The following is a 16,614-nucleotide window of genomic DNA, read 5'->3' on the forward strand; positions in this document are numbered from 1 at the left end:
TCAGCCATGTGAAGGGGCCCTTAGTCTAAATCTGTTGTCCACAGGTATTAGATGTATATCAGAAAGCATAATATAGTTCAGTATGTAACTGGAGCAGATTTCAGGTATTCCTCATGCTGGTTACTTATGGCAGCACAATTTTGGCAAAAACCTGGTATGCATCAAAAATTCAGCATTTTGCAGACTGATCCATTCATTGGGTACTTGGCATTTTTAGATTTGTTGTGTATATCACAGGGCATGCATGCTTTATATTATACGCTCCTGGCTGCACAAGAAAAATTTCCTTCACCTACAATAAGCATCTAAAACTTTATGTAGGGATCCAAGAAAGGAAAGATCAACCCACCATCTGCCTGCATGGGCTGAAGGAGCTGAAATAATGGCTTACAAATAAGCAAGGGTTTACAAGACTGAAATGTTATAAAAGCTTTATTACTTGTAGCCTATGGGGTTCATGGTGCCTGCTTGTTAGCTGCAACCCTTTAGGGTTATTTCCTGCATATGGATAACCATTACAATGGAAGTCTTAACCGACCCGTGTGACCAATATCATTTTTAGTGTGGTATCTCCAGAAACTCTGAAAAATAAGTTTCTAGGTAAGGATTATATATCTGAGACTTGGCTTTCTCCACTGCAACCTCTATTAGGTATTACATTCAGTGGTTGAACATCTGATAATCCTAACCTGCCCACCAAAAGCATCAAGGACCTTTGGCAATTGTATGTGTGCGGATGTCTAAGGTCTTGTTCACATATACTCAGGGCCCCAAAGCAAAAAAATGCAATGGTGTACCAACCTATCATGTGCCATTTAGAATAGTGGTATATTTTATGTGACAGAGGGATCTTTGTGGTGCCTTAAGGTTCCAGGGTCTGGTAGAGGCTTCTACCTCTGCATCCCCTATAGCTTTTGCCCCTTTCTGTTGGCTTGGACTTCTTTGGGTCCATTCACACGGGGGAAAATGGTGAGGAAATTGGTGTGGAATTTCAGCGCTGAAAAAAAAGCCTCCCATTGACTTCAATGCGTTCTTTTTTCTGCAAAGGAACCCATTGAAGTCAATTGGAGGCTTTTTTTTTCTCAGCGCTGAAATTCCACACCAATTTCCTCACCATTTTCCTCCATTTCAAATTTTTTTTGTCTCTCCTGTTGCCCATATTGGTGACATGTTAGGTGACCATAGCAGCAAGTCAAAGGCCACTACAATGGGGTCACAATTGACTAAACATCACCATAGCCAGTGATTTTTTAATATGTCTTCAATACAGACATCATGTCAGTGCTCCGGGAAAACCCTTTCAGTCTAAGACCCCACGTAGCAAGCCGCAGCCAAAAAGCATAGCTTTTTTTCACAGAAGGTTTGTAGAGTTTTCCTCTGCAGACTTTCTGTCCCTATTTTGCCTATACAGAAAACGTTAGCATTCCTGTAGGTATAATTGACATACTGAGATTTACAAAAACGCAATGACTTTTTAAATCGCTGCATTTTCGCTACAGATATTTTTCTGCAATGTGTGTAAATGTGTCATTAGTCAGAATCCCATCCACTTTGCAGGTTATGTAAAATGCTACGGTTTTTGCTGTGGCATGTCGGCCATGGCCAAATCATGGAGGTTTCACAACATGAATCCTCAGCCTAATAGAAACTTTCTAAAACTGTTTTTCAACTTGCAATAACCTCTCACTGATATCAATAGATAAAAACACAATCTATACCTAGACAATGCTTGTTTCCTGAAAAAATGCAAAAAAAACCAACAAAAAAGTGCATTAAACAATAAATGTCTGAAAAGAAATCCAGTCAGTTTTGTGGCAGTGAAAAAATAAAGGCCCTTTCAGGTACTGCTTGATATCACAACAACCCTAACTACCTGTGACAGTGTACATACATAAAATTCAGACAGCACATCCCAATGTGAACAAGCTACTGTGGCAATATTAGAAATGCAAAAAATGCAGCAGCCTCTGCACACAGGACATATAAAAAGTAGAGATAAAAATTGCATTACTGCTATTATTGGCACATATAAATAAGCTAATATGGGCTATAAATTACATTCATTGTACATATTTGATCAAACAGTAAGAAGCCCACCTGCCCCATCAAGGTAACCTCATTCAGACGGGACCCTATACTAAATAAACATATCTGTCTTTGACAGACATGAATACAGGCCAAGTATGGTCCAGAGCCATACTCGATGAAACCCCATGTTGCGAAATGTAGTGTTTTACAGTACTTGCAAAGTGGATATGATTCTAGATAGGATCCCATCCACACACTGCAGAAAAAGATCTGCACCGGAAAAGCTGCATTATCAAAAATGCTTGGGGTTTTGAAAATCGCAGCATGTCAATTGAGTCTATGGTCACGCTGATATTTTCCTTATATGTATAATAAGAGTAGAAAGTCTGAACTCTGTGAAACAGCAGTGAAAAACGCTGCAGAAAAAAACATGATGGATTCTGCGTCAATTTCTTCCACAGCGTTTTTTGCTGCGCTTCACTAAGTGGGGCTTTAGCCTAAGATAGCCTTAGATCAGGGGTGCCCAATACGTCGATTGCGATCTACTGGTAGATCGCAAAGAATGTATGGGTCGATCGCGGGATGCAGGGATCCCCGTTGTCTGCTTGTTCACAGTGCAGGCTGAGAGTCATCTCCAGACACTGGCAGGCGGAGCTGCTGCAGCCCCAGCCTGCCAGTGTCCAGAGATAACTCTCAGCCTGCACTGTGAACAAACAGACACTGGAGATCCCTGGGTGGCCACAGAACGCCGCTGTCTCCTGCTATCACGATCCGCACGGACCCGCGCAAATGCCTGGCCCCGCCCACAAACACGCCCATCCTGTCCACAGCCCCGCCCCAGCCCCGCCCTAGTAGATCTTTTGTCTTGGTCAGCTAATAAAGTAGCTCACACGCTGAGAAAGTGTGAGCACCCCTGCCTTAAATGGATGGAAAACTGAATGGCATCTTCTATTGCAATTAAATAGCCCTGTGCAATTGAAGGGAGCACAAGTTCAACTGGAGGGAACCACAACGCAACGCAATATGTGACAGTAGGTAGGCTACTCACTTTTCCAATTTCTATGAATACAACATGTGTGCACATCCCTGTGTATAGTCTTATTCAGACACAAGACTGGAGTGGACCTCAATCTCCTGGGGCCCTGATGCATCTAGAGGGACTGTGGGAAAAACCATAGCCGAAATGCATTGCAGTTTTTCCCACATTTTTTTTTTTTACATAAAGTGTGCAGAGTTTTCCTCTACAGACTTTCTTCTTTAGTTATACCTATAACCGCCAGCATTTCTGTAGGTGTAATTGACATTCTGCAATTTCTAAAAATCCAACAGTGTCACAGTATTTTGGCTTCACTTATTTTTCTGCAATGTGTGGATGGGATTCACTTTGCAGGGCCTGTTAAACACCCCATGGGGCCCTGGTCTTAGGCCTGGTTCACATCTGCTTCGGTAATGGACCCATTACAAACCAAAGGATCCATTTTTAATGTCTGTCACAATGGATTTGCATGGCAGTTGTAGACAAATCATTGGGTTGGGTCACAAAATAGACCAAAAGTTCATCCATTTTTTAATTTAACAGAAAGATGACAAACGGACATTAAAAACGGTCAGAGGTCTGGAGAGTGGGTGAAAAATATATGACTCGCGAATGGAAAAAGGCTGTTAAAAATGAACCATTTCATATGTTTTTAGAGGCTGTTTTTACATTGTTCATGAAAACGTTGCGGTATTGCTGGTTGCAGCATCCCATGCCAGTGAGTGCCCTGGACTAAGAGGACACATTTCTGAGAGGTCAGACACCATAGCTGACTATTTATTTATTAGGTTTAGCCGCTGTCCACTAAATCTTTGAGCTTTTCAAACATGCACACATCCTGTCTTCCAGGGGATTAGCTGAGTGATCGGTCGCTCCCAGTGTTTGACAGCCAGTCTTGCTTGAACTGACTGGTCCATTTCTCAAGAATAACACATGAATTGGTGAGGGTGAAGTACTGGAGACAGTCAGAGGCCAAATAAAGACAGCACACGCTCCCATGTTGTCCCCTATGTGATATAAAATATCCATTGCTACTCAGGCTCCGGGATGTCCATAGCTCGATGCTGGCCTCAGCTGTTGTCTACTACAGTTGCTTTATCTTAAGAATCCCAGATGCCACATATAGAAATGCACCCGACCCATCAAGGAAGACAGTAGCTGCTGAAACATTGTGTTGTCATATGGTTAATAATGAAATTCAAGAGTCAAGAGCCAAGCAATAATGTCTTGTGAGATGAGCTGGGGGATCACATCTCGTATTACCTAATGGTGAGGGTAACATTTCCCTGGTATAGAGAAGGGTATGTCCAAAAGTGATTTAAAGGGTCACTTCACTAGTCCTAAAATGTAAAATATGTAAGTGGTATTAATGCTCAACTTGCCGGACTTGTAGCAAACTCTCAGCAGTTAGGAGTATCTCTATATCTATGGCATATCTATCTATCTATCTATCTATCTATCTATCTATCTATCTATCTCTATATCTATGCCATATTTATATAACTATCTATCTATCTATCTATCTATCTATCTCCTATCTATCTATCTATCTATCTATCTATCTATCTATCTATCTATCTATCTCTATGCCATTATCTATCTATCTATCTATCTCTATATCTATGGCATATCTATCTATCTATCTATCTATCTCTATATCTATGGCATATCTATCTATCTATCTATCTATCTATCTATCTATCTATCTATCTCTATATCTACGGCAAATCTATCTATCTATCTATCTATCTATCTATCTATCTATCTATCTATCTATCTATCTCTATTGCATATCTATCTATCTATCTATCTATCTCTATATCTATGGCATATCTATCTATCTATCTATCTATCTATCTATCTATGCCATATCTATAGAACTATCTATCCATCGATCTATCTATTTATCTCTCAAAATTCCATTAACACAGCATCACTGGGACCTGATAGATGCTGGAATACAGTATATAGCATTCTAAATTATTGGGCATTCCTAGAAATGCATATTGTAGTTTATTATCTGCTGTCTTTTATTATTTCTCTCTGCTCAGACTTTCTGAATTATCAGATACTGGATTAGAGGATTTACTTTCCACACACATAGTGTACATATATTCACCCATGTCTGTTATTATCTGCAGATTACTGTTATTATACATCACAGAAATCTATACTACACATGTAAATCTGTCCAAACTCTAAGCTGTCAAACCTTCCCTGTGCGCTATAATACAAATTAGTGTGAAATCCTGGACATGTCATAAACAGACGGTACAAAAATAATGTTTGAATATATTTACATTGGTACCTAAAAGTATAGTGAAAAATCTCTATTATTTCACATTTATTCACAGGGTGTGTTCAAACTATTAAGGCCGTGTTTCCATGCAAATGGTCTGGTGTATCTAAGCTAGTGAGGCGTATTCAAGCTTTTATGGTGGCGTATGTAAACTCTTAAAATTGTGTATCTAAGGTATCAAGATGGTATATTTAATCATGTATGACACAGGTACTAGGCTTCAGTCAAGAAATAGTTAAAGTCCATTGCAAACATGAATTGAACACTATAAACACTAGCTGCCAGTGTGTAAAACAAATATACACACATACAATAATAATTAAAAGAGTGGCCATGGTTAGCTAAAAGTGCAGGTCCTACTAGTCCGGTCCCTCTCAGAGCCATGCTATGCTTATTTTCTTCAGATGCCCATTGCTTACTATAGATAATTCTACAGTCATGGACTCTGGACACTCTTGATGTAGGAAGAGCCTAACAACTTGCATAATAGGAACAAGACCTCCATCATTGAAGGAACCCCACAGAATGACGCTTTATCTTAAAGCCACAGGAACCCCTTGCAAAAAGTCCCTGACTCACTATGTACCCCTCTACCAAGGATAACATTGCATCCTCTATACCTAGTCCTCTAGTTCTTTATGACATGGGTGTATTACCATGTACACAACTGGTTCAATATATAAACTCACTAAAGATGAAGGATAAGGATGAGAAGAAGCGACATAATACATTAGATCACTCTTTACATCCCTATTAAAGAATCTAAAGTACTTTAAGAATGGATCCATCCTGCAGCAGAGTCCTATGAAGTTACCAGACCTGCCTCACTGTAACAAATGACTGAGATGTAAAGTCAACACAGTCTGGTCCTGGTGTCTTCAGCCACTGTTTACATTCGACTAGTTCCTTAAGTAAACTTGTGCTTGCAGTGGAGCATTGGGCTGGGGGATTGTGCTCCTGTGCTGGACCCTCATGTTTGTGGGAAAGTGCTGGGAATGATGAGTCTGCCCCTCCCTGCACTCTCATGCTGCAGCAGTCCTCCTGAGTCAGTAGTCTGGCCACTAGAGCTGCTGAGAGGAGGCTGCTCTCTCCCTGCCCCTCATACCTTCACATTGTAAACTTGTTTCCTGGGAAGACAGCATGGATGGCAAGATTACTTAGTCCTGACACAAGGAGTTTTGTTAATTGGAGAGAGTCTTGGGAGCTTTGCAATTCTCATCCATGACTGAGCTACACATTGTTGTGCACACAAGGAAAAGCCAACACAGCCATGGTCCCTGTGCTGGGCAGCGCCGGCCATGCCAATCATACAGGGCTGGTAAGTTGCAGAACTTTAGCTGTAAAGGCAAACTTGAAAGCTGTATTCCTTTAGGGATAGAGAAGAACTCAGTAGTGAAGCTGGATGTCTAGAAAGCTGAAACATGTCTTAGTGCAGCTGGAGTGTGTTCATGTGCTATGTAAATGCTAAATGAGTATTATTTGTTTACTGTGTTCAAGCATTGTAATAATGAGAATATTGCAAATATATATATATATATATATATATATATATATATATATATATATATACATACACACTATGAATGCATGTAGTGTAGTATTGTCTGGAAGAATCAGCAATACTCTACAAAAGTACATCTACTATATATATATATATATATATATATATATATATATATATATATATATATATATATATCTATAGCACTGGAAAAAGTTTCAGACTAATTCTAACACTAAGGACACCCATACTATTACTACTACTATTACTACTACTACAGTTAAAACCCCTACTACTAAATGTATGGGATATCAACAGCCCCATGTAAGTGCTTGTAGCACTGGGGATGTATTACTGTTACTCTATGTTGTATAAAGTACCAGCACTATGATGCGTGTAAATGTACTAGTACTGTAACTACTCTGCATAGCGTACTATTCTGCATATTATTACTATTGTAACAATCAAATGAAATGTTACTTGAGTATAATTCTGATTGTAAAGTTTTTTTTGCACCACGATTTTTGTTTCAGATAAGGAATCTTTTTTAAAATTTTTTTGCTGGATACAACAAAAATCAGTTTTGTTGATCTCCTTGTATTAGCGTGCATCAGGTTTTTTTGTTTTTTTTTACACTTATGTATATATTTGATTAGATTTTTTAATGCAAGCTTATATAGTAACATTTGATCTCTATTGACAGGTTGCAGACAGGTTCCCTGGCAGAGAAGTACCACCACCTAGGAAAAGGTTGCAGTCAGCAGATGAAGCTCTCCAAGGCAGCCGTCCTCCTCCTGAGGGAGCTGGGGCAGCCTCAATGTCTGAACTGTCAGAGGGACCTGGGGTAGGGGAATGGTGTCCTTACTGTCAAGCAAAACTGGCAGAACTAAAGAAACAAGCCCTCAAATTGGCTGGCCCTGGCTCCATAATGGTAAGAATATTTCATATTACCGCCACTAGTTTAGAATAGATACTATATGTCCTTATATATTGTTCCTAACATCAAAAGGTCTGTCCAGTATTTGAAAAAAAGATTAAGTTTTTTGCACCAAGAAAACAGCACCACTCATGTTCAAAGGTTGCATCTGGTATTGCAACTCATCGCTACTGAAATAAATGGGACTGATCTGCAATAAAAAATACAAAGCTCATGCACACGAATGGAAATGTTTCTAAGTGAAAGCTAACCTTTTTACTAATCCTGACCTCAACATTTTATGACAATACTGATACCTTGACTGATCCTTGATTGAAATTACATAGTGGTGACTTACATCTGACAACTTGTGAATACATCTTAATGCAACATCATCTATGTACAGAATGAATCTTGTTCTTGCAATTTCTTGATTTATGCTTGGGACAATTTGTTATGTGGTAGCAATCATGCACTGACAAAGACCCCAGGATTCTGTCTATGGTAGGAATCGCATAGTTGTCGACTAAAAATAAGACTTATTTTTGCATCTGCTTTGTTCCTGTCTGCATATGTTTGGGTTAGTTGAAACTTCACATGCTGCTCTTTGCCGCCATCTAGCAGAGAGTTTTCGTTACAACACTGATTCAGTTTTTACTATATGAAACTTTGTTTTTATAGAGGATTGTGAAAAAGTTGAAAAAAACTGGGATCGGAGGGAGCGCTACTACTTTTGGTATAGTGTAGCATGGTTAGCAGACAGATGCATAAGACAAAGCTGATTATCTGAGTTAAATCTTTACTCCACAGTGTTAAACTGACTGTGGTTTTTTCATTTTTACTCATCGTATCTCATGGGAACATTTATCAAGGACTGTTTTTTGCAACATTCGGGGCTTACTTTGCATACATTTGGTAATATTTTACATATTTATGCCACTTACTCCACTTTTGAAAAGTGTACATGATTAGTCTGTTGAGCTGATGTGTTATCAAATGGGACAAAAAAAAGTTCCAGCATTTTTTAAATAGAGCTGGCATAGAAACTGGAGTATCACCTCAGGACAGAAAAGATAGACTAAGGGGGCATTCACACTTGCGCCCCTGTCCATCCGCCGTGTTTCCGTCCTAATCCCCGGAGAATCTGGATAGGGGACAGGTTGCCAACGGACAGTTTCAAAACCCATTTATTTAATAGGTTTTTAAAGTAAACCAGTGTCCATATGCAGCCTCTCTAGGGAAAACTGGCCGACTTTGTGGCCGTGCCAAAAAAACGCTTTCCAGGCGGAGAGGCCGCATACGGACACTGGCCGTTTGCTTTAAAAAAAACTTTCAAATGAATGGGTTTTAAAACTGACTGCAGGCAAGCCGTCCCCTATTCAGATTCTCCGGGGATTGGGACAGATACATGGCGCAAGTTTGAACACCCCCTAAGCCTAGTTGTAGACGACCATGTGTATTTTACAGTCAGCAAATGTGTAATAAGTGTTCAGTTTTTGTAGACAGTGTGTCTTCAGTGTGTCTTCAGTGTTTGTTCAGCATCAGTGAAGTTTTTCTGCAAAAACTGACAGAGTGTCTTCAGTGTGCCATCAGTGTTTGATTCTAGTTTGCAGATTCACCATTAAAAAACACAGGTGACATCTATTGATATCCCTAGCTTGTCCTTGAGAACGGGTGGCACACTGATGACACACGGAGTACATCCGTGTGCCGTCCTAGGTTTTTAGCCTCCCATAGGCTTCTATGGACGAATCCATTCCGCAAACACTGAACAGAATAGGACATGTTCGGTCTGATGCGTTGCAGAATCACAGCTCATACACTGATCAGTGGAAATCATGGTTGTGTGCATGTACTCATAGAAATGAATAGGTCAGTGTGCTATCCGTGAGAAACAAGGATTGTACACTGATCTTGCCCACGGTTTTCTGCTTGGGGCCTTCGGGGTATTTGCAGGAGTTTGTATTCTAAGCAGTCCCAGACCCCTTTGACTTCATAAATGCAATTGACTTTTATAGGTAGAATATTTTGGCCTTTTACAATCTTGAGTTTGAACCTTATTAGTGTATTGCATACATTTACTATATTCAATGTATTAAAATGGGCAAATACATGCTATTTAGAAAAAGATTTTATGATTTTATGATGTACGTATACACTATAACAACTTGATGGAATTTCTTATATTGGTTCATTGTATGTGTCCCTGCTTGATCTATATTAGAGCAGACAGATCCTTGTCCTCTGTATCTAGTGCAGCCTTCGAGACATGTCATTTTATCACTATTTGAGCCAACATCTGGTGTTCCGATAGACGACAGTCACCCATAATTTCTCTCTATGTGCAGATACTTTTTTCTTCTTTTTTGGAATGTGTGTGAGAACGAGAACTGCTGTGACAATTAATGACAGGGTGACCCAATGCAATGCTGTGTGATCTTGGCTCAGGAAGGAAACCAGCCCGTCCCTTTAACATGGGAGGGATCTGTGACAATAAAATAACATTAGAACATGTTGCCGAGTCTAAAAGGGACAGTAACCCAAATATATTTTTGCAAACATTTCTGTTCTTTGTCTTCTCTACAAACAAACACGATCCTGTTCCATAATTCCAGGAGTTGTCAGGGCATCTGGGGACGGTTGTCATCATTAGCCGGCTAATAGCCCTGTGATGTAAACATAGTGCTGCGGGTGAGTGATTCAGTCCACCTGTTAAGCATTTACTTCCAAATCTTTACCAGAAGGGTAAAATGTGTTTTTCAATGACATTTCCAAAGTGTCATATGATATAAGGATCATATAATAGGCTTTGGCTGGTGAGGTTTAGCTTGGATTAATGGATGCAAATATTTTCTGAATTACCTACATAGGAATAGTGTGTTATTATAACAATTGCTCCATTTAGCTACAGTTTGTAGCCAGAATTACATACAGGGCTATTGGGGATTGATGTTGCTCATTATATCCATCAACAGAGCTAAGTCAATATACAGCAGCCTGTACAGTCTATGTCTGGATATATGTAACACATATGGGCCTTTGGAGACAGTGCACATTCCAAGTTGGCCTCATGTTAATGGATGGTGACGACCTACACAGGGATGTGGTCTGTACAGGTGCTGTACCACAATGATGCCAAACCTGGAGGTGGAAATGCAAGTAGACTTCTGAAATCTCCTGTCTTATGTGGTTTGAATGAGGTTTGATGCCATGGCTGATGGGTTTGTAAGAATGGGTAATTTCAGCCCTGCACTTCCCTCTTGTACCGATGTGTTTGGACTGTACTTAGTATTACTGGTTACTCTTATCTCATCTATGTTTAACTGTATGTTTATGGAAACTGAACAGAAACTGTGCATATTGCAACACTAGATCTTGTGATACCTATTAATCCATCCTCTCCACTTTTCTCCTCCCAACACTACAGCCATAATACCCCAACAAATATTTCAAGAACTAGGGTCCTTCCCTTAGAAAAAATGTTAATTATGGAGCTCTTCCCTAGAAATGCCCAAGAGTGATCGTAAACCTAGGCTTAAACAGGTGGCCATCAGCTAATGCAATGGATCACAAAATTCCTACAACCAGCATTAGTGCCATGCTAGACCGCATGTTCTGTCTTGCAGATCAACAGGTGGAGACATAAGCATGGGGATGCCTTAACTACGATGTAATCCTAATATATATCTAGGATTTAGTAAAGTGCAGTGTAACTGGATGTCATAAAATAAACTCATAATGTGGAATTATGGGAGGAGGTCTCCTTATGTAAACGTTCCTCTTTCCATTTATCTTACTGTGCTATATACATCTACTGTACATTGTAGTTGTCTCTCCACTTTGCTGGTGCCATATAAAGAAATGTTTAGAATAACTAATAACAGTGTTTATATCAGTATCCTTTATGTTATATATGCTAAGTGCTAATGGAGGAACAGGAACGGGCAAGTGCAGAGTTGTGTATAAGGATAGATTCTGATTTTACTTTTCTTCAATATATTGGGGGACTGTGTAAGTCCTTCACAGCCATACAGATCCTACAAAATACTGACATTCAGTATCCAAATGACTGCCATTAAGTGTCCAAATACTGATACCATACAGTCTCTAACAATGAAGCAGTCACTGGTAAAATCCCTGGTGCTCTATGGCCAAGTCAGTGATCAAAGAGAGGGAAGTTTTTTGTACTACACATTCAAGTTGTTTTTGAGGGCCCTTATAAAATGGGGGCTTTGGAGTATATCCACAATTGCCACCCCCTAAAACTGGCCATGCCCCTTTTTTGTATTTAACATGGTGGGAACAAAGTTCAGTTTCTTGACTACTCTTAAACTTAATCTTTTTTGTCTCGTATGAAGTATTTTTTAACCAGGGGAAAAAAAAATAACTGGTGAGGTGACCACTTTGTTCCATCCATGTCAAACAGCTTCTCATATCTTAGCTTCCTTATAAGTGTGAATTGGTTAGAATTAAACCTTATTTCTCTATTTCGATACAGATAGCTGGGGGTTGACTGTTCAGATAATTCTTTCACTTTATCTTCACTTTGTGGCAGTATATTTATGCTGGTTTCGGGCTTAGTACACTTATATGAAATGGATTTTCCTGTTGTGAGTAGGAACGTGAAATAGAAATAATGGTAATTGTCTAATTGAACAGATATTGAAAGCTTTCAGAACCACTTAGTTCCCTGGAAGTGATATCATAAAAGAAACATAAGTGTCCAGGAACCCGTGTACTTTTCCTCCCTTTTTACTGCATTGACGTCAAGTTTTAAGGTGGAACCATCTTTTGTAGTCAGCCATTTTATGGGATGATGTTATTGGATATATGTGAAAATCCCCATATAGAGGAAAACTAGTGCCAAGGAAAAGTGGATGTGTGGTAACCAGTCCGATTCCAGCTCTCTGGACAATTACTCCACTTTGCATCTGCAACGCGCTCAAGTGTCTTTGTTGCCCTTTGTTCTGGCTGTAGAATTGAGACTTGAACTTTGCTGGTTTCTATGGACAATGAGGCTACTCTATGACATATGGCTGCAAGATGATATTAAGACAGTTATAGACTAGTCTGGTCACATAAAATCATAATTAACAACTCTCCATGAGCCCCCCCCCCAAAAAAAAAAAAAAAAGCATAACCCCCTGGACTCCTGTCAATGCTGGCAAATCTCCCACATCCGCCAGGCTAGCAGTCATTTTATATGTGACTTAGGCACTTCTAGTATCATACATAAAGGGATGTGATAAATCCAAGACTATAAAAAATCCAGCATGACCGTGGTTGGAGAATTAAAATCCTTCTTTATTTAATCTTCATAAAAAGCCATTGTACATGCATCCAGCAATACCTCTGCGTCAGACTGACGCGTTTCGGAATACTTTCCTTTCTCAAAGCCTTTGAGAAAGGAAAGTATTTCCGAAACGCGTCAGTCTGAGGCAAAGGTATTGCTGGATGCGTGTACAATGGCTTTTTATGAAGATTAAATAAAGAAGGATTTTAATTCTCCAACCACGGTCATGCTGGATTTTTTATAGTCTTGGATTTATCTTCAACGCTCCGAACCGAGGGAGATTTCATCCGAGCAGAGCCGTGGGAACTTTTTAGTGGATGAGTCAAGCTGCAATGTGGACTGCTATGTGAGCTGAGTATTCCCTTCCCATTTTCCTGTATTTATTCATAAAGGGATATGGCCATAACATTTTGTGCTCATGTCACAGGAAAGGGACTGTGTCAGTATCCAAAATGGCTGTGTCAATGTACAGAAGGGTGTGGACTTGCCTGAAAACCTTTAAACCTTTCTCCCAGATGCCATGCCCAATGGTGGCAAGCCTGTCTATGGTACATTTATTGTATACGTCTGGATATATACCAATATAATAATCTCGAGTGAATATGTTTCCATTTTGCACCCCCTCTAAATGCTAGAACAAAGCCACTCAGACATACATAACAGGGAAAAAATTTCTTGGAATGGGTGCCATGTTAGGCTATAGTTCCCCTATCACAAGGGCAGAAAGAAGCTGAATGTGAGTTTTTTTTAACCTGGGGTTGTCTTTGTTATATTAGGAAATTTTTCTGTGCAAAACATTATTTCTAAACTGAGATAAAATATGCACCATAGCAATGAAGGGTTAAAACTAGAAGATATAAGCAATTTGTGCAAATATAATCCCTTCTTTTACTCAAGTCTCAACTCCAAACCCAAACAATCCTGTAGGATCTACTTACTGACACCTTCCAGTTTCCTGTCATAAATTAGTTTTGGACATCCCTGTTATTCTTAAGGATTTGTCCATTTGTCGGTGATTACATTGTTACTTTATGTATTATAACCAACATTGTTTAATGAAACAATGTCATTTTTCCTGCTGGAGGAGTCTGGAAGAAGCCAGGACCTGTAGGGGAAATTTGCTCTTATTGACCTTCATTTCAATTGAAAAGTTTCCTGCATGATGATTATAAAATTCCTTTGGAACTATATTTAGTTTTTTTTTTTTTTTTAATGTTGCATTGTGTGCCTACATTAGGATGTAGGTTTAGGGTCCAGCGTCTGGAAATAGGAAGCAAAACAAATGTTTCAAAGAGTCATTGAAAGCTTCACGGCTGGTGGATAGTGTTACGTTGCTGGTTGTTCTTGGGAAGTAGATTCATACTTACAATGCATAGATTCTTCTCATGGCTTTATCTGTAGCTTATTGACATTGACCTGTCTCCTTCTGGGTGGTATATGCTTTGGGAAAATATACTACTTTGTGCTGAGACCTGGTTCTAGCGGGTCGGTGCACCTGTCCTAGAAGGTCACTCTGTGTGGTCGCAATTATGTGTCTTTCAAGGGGAAACGTCTTTGATAATAGAAAAAAAGGAACTTGATGATAGGTAAGAGAATATCCCTAATACATTTCCATCTTTGTAAAGGGCACTATTAATGCAATGTCCTGTCATTGTGTTAAAGCTTGTTTAAGGCTAGAATTTCAGGCACAAACCTCACATTGTGTCTAAAGGTTATAAAGAGCATTGACCATCAGGAGAAAGGTTAAACAGATCCCCTCTGTTCAGATCTATTCAGTATTAAATCTCTTAGAAACGCTTTACCATAGTCACCATAGTAATTGAGAAAAAGCAACACAAGTCTACATTCAGATTCATGGTCATAAATAAATAATAAACGATACCATATACAAGACTGCAGACATGAAGAAATCCATGATGACTACAGGAAAAAAGGGACATTTAGATATACTTGTACAGAAATTGGTGACCATGTGACCACAGAAAGTGCTCCATGACCTCCAACATGGTTAACCATTTAATAAATTGGTTTGTCTTAGAGAATAAAAATATTTGTCAATATGTCATAATGTGTTATTTGGCAAAAGAGACATTCTAATCAGACGGTTGTATAGTATCTCTAAGCGAACATGTCATTGGGGTACTGATAATGTGTCTCCTACTCACACACCTACCTGACCTAGCTGTCAAAATTAATGGTGCCACACTTACCAAAGTACTACAATCCTGTTACGTTTGGATAACCGTTGACTCTGTCCTGTCCTTCAAGCCTCACATCTAAGCACTCAACTCTTCTTGTTACCTCCAACTCAAAAATATAGAATCTGCTCTTTCCTCTTTCCTTGAGACTACAAAAGTGCTAGTCCATGCCCTTATGTTCTAAAGATTGGACTACTGCAATGACCTGCTTTGTGGCCTCCCAGAAAATGCTCATGATCCCCTCCAGCTCACCCTCAACTTTGCTGCCCAGTTAATCCATTTTCTCCTTGTTCACCATCACCCTTCTTCCAATCCATTCACTGGCTACCCATTTCCCAGCAAATAGTTTAACATGCTAACACTGGCATACAAACTCATCCACAATCGGTCCCCTCCATGCATCTCTAACCTAATATCCCGCTATCTCTCAACATGTAATCTCTGATCCTCTCAAGACCTCCTCCTTTGCTTTTTTTCTCTTATTTGCTCTTCACACAACTGTCTTCAAGATTTCTCCAGTGCATCCTCTATGCTCTAGAACTCGCTACCACGACACAAGACCAGAAGCGTAAATGGACACTGCTGGGCCCCAATGCAAAAACTTTATTGGGACCTCTAAATATTTAGCACCATTTAGAATATTGGTATATTTTATGTGGCAGAAAGATCTTTCACACCCCCTTAGGGTCCAGGGAGTGGGAGCGACTGCTACATTTGGTTCCTCTGCATAAGACCCTTGCAACTACAGTCTTCAAGAGTGCATCAAAGTTCTGGACCACTTGGAGATTTAGGATTAAAGTTAAATCGCATAATGCTACTGTCGGTGTCTGTCAGTTTAGACCAGGGGTAGGGAACCTTTGGCTCTCCAGCTGCTGTGAAACTACAACTCCCAGCATGCTCCATTCACTTCCATGGGAGTTCCCAGAACAGCAGAGCCAGTATGCATGCTGGGAGTTGTAGTTTTGCAACAGCTGGAGAGTCGTACGTTCCCTACCCCTGGTTTAGACCATCACTAATTCATAAATACAGTCCTATGAAAAAGTTTGGGCACCCCTATTAATCTTAATCATTTTTAGTTCTAAATATTTTGGTGTTTGCAGCAGCCATTTCAGTTTGATATATCTAATAACTGATGGACACAGTAATATTTCAGGATTGAAATGAGGTTTATTGTACTAACAGAAAATGTGCAATATGCATTAAACCAAAATTTGACCAGTGCAAAAGTATGGGCACTTCAACAGAAAAGTGACATTAATATTTAGTAGATCCTCCTTTTGCAAAGATAACAGCCTCTAGTCGCTTCCTGTAGCTTTTAATCAGTTCCTGGATCCTGGATGAAG

The 16,614-nt window shown here is 39.6% G+C and overlaps 1 protein-coding gene across 2 annotated transcripts in view; it reads left to right on the plus strand.

Annotated features, from left to right (window-relative positions):
• Positions 1-16,614, plus strand: part of KIF26A (kinesin family member 26A) — a 129,391-nt gene that overhangs the window by 7,542 nt on the left and 105,235 nt on the right. Inside the window, exons 1-2 of one of the 2 annotated variants that reach the window (XM_075282628.1) lie at positions 6,484-6,681; positions 7,568-7,795. In XM_075282628.1, coding sequence (XP_075138729.1) covers positions 6,634-6,681; positions 7,568-7,795 — 276 coding nt within the window. In that variant the 5' untranslated portion in view covers positions 6,484-6,633. Of the gene's footprint in view, positions 1-6,483; positions 6,682-7,567; positions 7,796-16,614 lie in introns of those variants that run through there. The other variant, XM_075282627.1, reaches the window with a different exon arrangement.

The sequence above is a fragment of the Leptodactylus fuscus genome, chromosome 7, assembly GCF_031893055.1.
Source record: "Leptodactylus fuscus isolate aLepFus1 chromosome 7, aLepFus1.hap2, whole genome shotgun sequence".
Lineage (NCBI taxonomy): Eukaryota > Metazoa > Chordata > Amphibia > Anura > Leptodactylidae > Leptodactylus > Leptodactylus fuscus.